The sequence below is a fragment of the Cebus imitator genome, unplaced genomic scaffold (assembly GCF_001604975.1).
Source record: "Cebus imitator isolate Cc_AM_T3 unplaced genomic scaffold, Cebus_imitator-1.0 Scaffold149, whole genome shotgun sequence".
Classification (NCBI taxonomy): domain Eukaryota; kingdom Metazoa; phylum Chordata; class Mammalia; order Primates; family Cebidae; genus Cebus; species Cebus imitator.
In genome coordinates, this window is record NW_016107464.1 from 1,019,436 (window position 1) to 1,023,915 (window position 4,480).

General features: G+C 53.8%; 1 protein-coding gene across 3 annotated transcripts; it reads right to left on the reverse strand.

The window, feature by feature from the left end:
• Window positions 1-124: 124 nt before the first annotated feature.
• On the reverse strand, window positions 125-3,989 carry SIGMAR1 (sigma non-opioid intracellular receptor 1). Of its 3 annotated transcripts, none has more exons than XM_017543009.2 (4): window positions 2,609-3,989; window positions 2,282-2,482; window positions 2,059-2,151; window positions 125-1,251 (listed from the first exon to the last, which is right to left on the reverse strand). In XM_017543009.2, exons 1-4 carry the CDS (start codon window positions 2,757-2,759, stop codon window positions 1,025-1,027), a joined length of 672 nt encoding a protein of 223 aa, XP_017398498.1. In that variant the 5' UTR covers window positions 2,760-3,989; the 3' UTR covers window positions 125-1,024. The 3 variants fall into 3 exon arrangements, with proteins under 3 accessions (XP_017398498.1, XP_017398500.1, XP_017398499.1); XM_017543010.2 differs by lacking the exon at window positions 125-1,251 and adding an exon at window positions 1,678-1,815; XM_017543011.2 differs by lacking the exon at window positions 2,609-3,989 and having other exon boundaries at window positions 2,329-2,380.
• Between the last annotated feature and the right edge of the window lie 491 nt (window positions 3,990-4,480).

Consider the following 4,480-nt stretch of genomic DNA (forward strand, 5'->3'; position numbering starts at 1 on the left):
AAAAAAAAAAAAAAAAAAGAAAGAAAAAAGCAGCTACCATGAATCACACAGCAAGGGAGATATCTTCTGGAGGTCCCCAGGAGTCAGAGGCTTTTTCTGGCTGCTTAGACACAGAAAAAGATGAAACAGATCGACAAATCTTTATTAACAGGAACAGACAGATGGATAGAGAATGCAGGAGGGGCTGTCTGAAAACTGTGATATGTGTGTGTATATGTGTGCATGTGTGTGTTTGTGTGTGTAAAAGGTCTTCTCCAGGCCAGGAAGGGCCCTGTGGAATTAGGCCCACCTGTCTAGATCCTCTCCTCAGTGGTGGGTCCTGGGCTGAAACCAGTTTCCCCATCACACCTCCAAAGAAGGAATGGGGGTCTTTCTGGGAGGGAAGACTCTGACTTCAAGCATTCTTCACATTACTCTGGTTCCCCAGCTGACTTCATTGCTGAAGGGGTTGGGGGCAAGCCACAGGGGCACTTGCATAGCAGGGGAGTAGAATGGGGATAAGGCATATGGTGAGGACAGGGGAGAAGGGGAAGGGCATCATAGCTGCGGGTGAAGGGGGCCTCCAAAGGGCAGCTCCTCTTCCCCCTCAAATTGCTGCTGGATTGAGGAGTCAGAGTGAGACAGTATAATACCCTCCCCCAACTTTAACTCCAGAACCCCAGTTTGGTGGGGAGGGGGTAGGAAGCTGTGGAGCTCTGGAAAGGCCTGAGTTAGTGAGTCAAGCTTGTGATGTGTGTTTGAACACAACTGGCTCCCTTGGTATACCAGGGGCTCCCTCTCTGGATGGGTGTGAGTGCATGGTCCTACTGTACGCACAGGTCTCAGTGTCTGTATGTGTCTCATTTGTTCCCATGGGTCTCTGTTTTTGGATACATAAGCATGGATATCCCTACTTATACAGCAGGAACTCAGGATCTGCATGGTGTGAGTATGTCCCTGTCTGTAAACATGGGCTCCAGCAAGTGGATATATGCGGGCCTGCCAGCTCCTGTCCATCCACAGGTCTTCCTTCAGGCCTGGCTGGTCAAGGGTCCTGGCCGAAGAGGTAGGTGGTGAGCTCAAGCCGGAGGCCCCGGGCATAGGCGCGAAGAGTATAGAAGAAGGTGAGGAAGTCCTGGGTGCTGAAGACAGTGTCAGCCAGAGCGAAGGCCAGGGTGGATGGGATGACACCCCGGCCGTACTCCACCATCCATGTGTTTGGCCCCCACTCCACAGCCGTGGCCTCACCAGGCCCATGCACTACCGTCTCTCCTGGGGGACAGGGAGCACCCGAGTGAGGAGCCTAGCTCTGCCCTGCCCTTTCATGACTGCTGCTTCCCTGGCCCATGGGCTATCTAGGGGTGGGGAATGGAGAGGGAGCTTCAGAAAAACAAAAAGCCCTATCTCATTGGGCTGGCCCAGCCAGCCACTCCTACGTGTTCTGTGACATCACCTGGCCCATGTCCTCTCTTGGGGGAAGCCATAGAGGGCTACCTTGCCTGGCCATGGACCCACTGTATGGAAGTCTGCACTCCCAAGCCTCACTCAAATCAAGCAGAAATTTAGCCAAACCTAAGCTGGGCTATAGCTAGGGAAGAGGTAGTTCCAGGACTGTGAGGCTTTATCTGAAAAGTGTTGCTGTTCAACCACCATGCCTGCGATGCATACACCCAACCTCAAACATACTGGGAAGTCCAGTGCTCTACTTCTTAATTGTTTCACTATTAAAAAACAGAAAAGATAACTGTCTGTCTTGTCTTTGGGGTATTGAGAGCATTTCTGATTACCCACTGTCTACCCAACAGTTGCTGGAATATTGGCTGAGTAAAATTGTGCCTGGGCAGACAAAAATCAGAAATGATTAGCAGGAAGTTATGTTTTGTTTCCTTTTGACAGAGGAAAGCACGAGTCCCTCAGCTACGCCCCAGCCAATCACCTGTGGCTTATGAGAGGGTGGAGGAAGGGAACCATGAAGAGGGCCCCCCCCAACACACTCCTCTTCCATGCCATGCTCCCCGCAATTGTGGGCACCCCCCCGCGTGAAGGGACCCACTTCTCTGACAGAGCCTCCTTACCCACCTGGGTAGAAGACCTCACTTTTGGTGGTGCCCTCTCTCCACTGGTGGAAGGTGCCAGAGATGATGGTATCCGAGATCTCAGCCCAGTAGCGCCCTAAGTGACAATCACATGGACACTATCAGAGTATTCAAACCATCGCAACGGCCCAGCCAAACATCAGAAAGGAGGGCATGGGCCCCTTTACAACCCCAGCCTCCCAGTCCAGCCAGCCGCTAGCACTGACCCGAGTGGCCGCGGGAGCCCAGGGCGGTGCCGAAGAGCAGCACATACTCGGACAGCGAGGCGTGCAGAAGGCACATGGCGCCCATCCAGCCGCCTGCATTCACGAACACCCACTGCAGTTCCTCGTCGGGCAGCACGTGGCCTGGGTGCAGCCGCCGCAGCTCCACGATCAACCGAGAGAAGGCTAGCTCGTGGTCCAGCCCTGGCGGAGGGAGAGGGGCGGTGGAGTCAGGGCCTGCACCGGTCCTCGGCCCAGGAATGGCACCTTCGGAACCCTGGGCTCGGCTTCCGAACCGGCCGCTCCCCTCCCCGCTCTCTGCCCGCTCACCAGCGTACTGCCGCGCCAGCTGTGCGATCTCTTCGCGCTGGAAGACGAAGCTCTGTCTACCCAGCCAGAGCCAGACGACCTGGGTCAGCACCGCTGCGACAGCCAGGAGCAGCGCGTCCCGCGCCCACCGCCGGCCCACGGTCCACAGCATCCCGGTGGGCGGCTAGGCACTGCGCAGCGAAGGAGGGAGCTGAGGCCTGAAGCTTTGCGCTCACCGCCTCGGAGCCCGCCGGCTGCCCACGACGCGCTCCCCCGCCACCGCCGTGGTACGGCTCGCCCTGACCAATCGGAGCGGCCTGGGAACCTCGGCACCACCCACTTCGGTCGAACCATTTCCTCGGGGGGAGCGCGGAGGAGAGGGGCGGCACCGCGCACAGGCGACGAGGGGGCGGAGCCAAGTCGACCAGCTGCCGGAGGCAGGGTCTTCAGGAGTGATCTGCCCTAACGCCACTCTATGTGGGGATAGAAATGGGGGTAGTGAGACCCAGAATGGACTACCCCACACGAACTCACTGGCTGGTGAAGCAGACGAGCCCGGAAGTGGAGCCTTCTAGGAGTCACGATGGTTAAGGCCCGCCATAACCAGCGCTTAAGCGGAGAGGAGGTAGTTCAAGCTGGGAGCCCTAGGGTGAGCATTCCAGAGGCGGTGACACCTGAGCTGTGTCTTTAAGAGCGCGGAGAAGGGGCGTGCTAGCCCACAGGGACCGGCCCCTAGAGCAAAGGCCCCCGAGGAGAGACAGCGTGGGGTCTTCAGGGCCCTGCAATTCCTTCTCTGTTCTGCAGCACAAAATGTGAGAGGAGGCCTTGTAAACCAGCTGTGGGTTATCAGCAGGGGAGGAAAGGGATTAGATTTTGTCACCGAGTGGCACAGGACTACCGAGTTGAGGGGAGCAAGATGAGATAGGGAGACCATGACTGTGGTCCAAGTAAGAGAGAAGGTCTGCCAGTGGAGATGGAAGAAAGAAATGAGCTTAATAACTCTGGAAATGGACTTGGCAGGGCTTGATATTTTCTTCCTGGAATACTCTTCCCCCTTTATCCTATCCCCACTTTTCCCTTATTTGGCTAACATCCTTTGCATATCTAGCTGGCAATTGAGTGTTCAGGTCTGGAAGCCCAGATCCAGTCTGGAGCTAGAGCTGGGAGTTGTCATTCATTTAGGCAACAGATGTTTTGTCAGCACTTGTATGTGCCAAGTTCTGTGGTGACCATTAGGGATATGGCTGGAAACAATGGTCCCACTCCCCAGCTTAGAGATCTCACTAGAGAGTCTACAGAATACTTCTAAGAATGGATAAAATCTCACAGGGAGAGAGAATAGAGTAAGATAAGGCTTAAGACAGAGCCTGCGAGAGCACCAACAGCAAAGGGTAGGCAGAGGAAGAAGAAAGCTAACAGGAAAAGAAACAAAAGAGAAAAGAGGCAGCATAGTACGGTGATTAAGAAATAAACTCTGGAGCTGGACTGCCTGAGTTCAAAGCCTGGCTCCTACCTACTAGCTGTCTGATCTTGGGCAGGTTACTTAAAATTTCTGTGACTCAGTTTTCTTACCTGTAAAATGAAATGAACAAAAGTACCTACCTCATAGTACAAATCTTCATTGTGATGAGATTAAATAGTTTAATATTTATAAAGCAGTGCCTCACATGGTGAGCATTTTTATGTAATGGTTTTATATATATATATATATATATATAAAACATAAATGAATTGGAAGAGAGTAGCCTCATACGTTTTTGACCTTAAAGAAAAAAACTATGGGCCGGGCGCGGTGGCTCAAGCCTGTAATCCCAGCACTTTGGGAGGCCGAGGCGGGTGGATCACAAGGTCAAGAGATCGAGACCATCCTGGTCAACAAGGTGAAACCCCGTC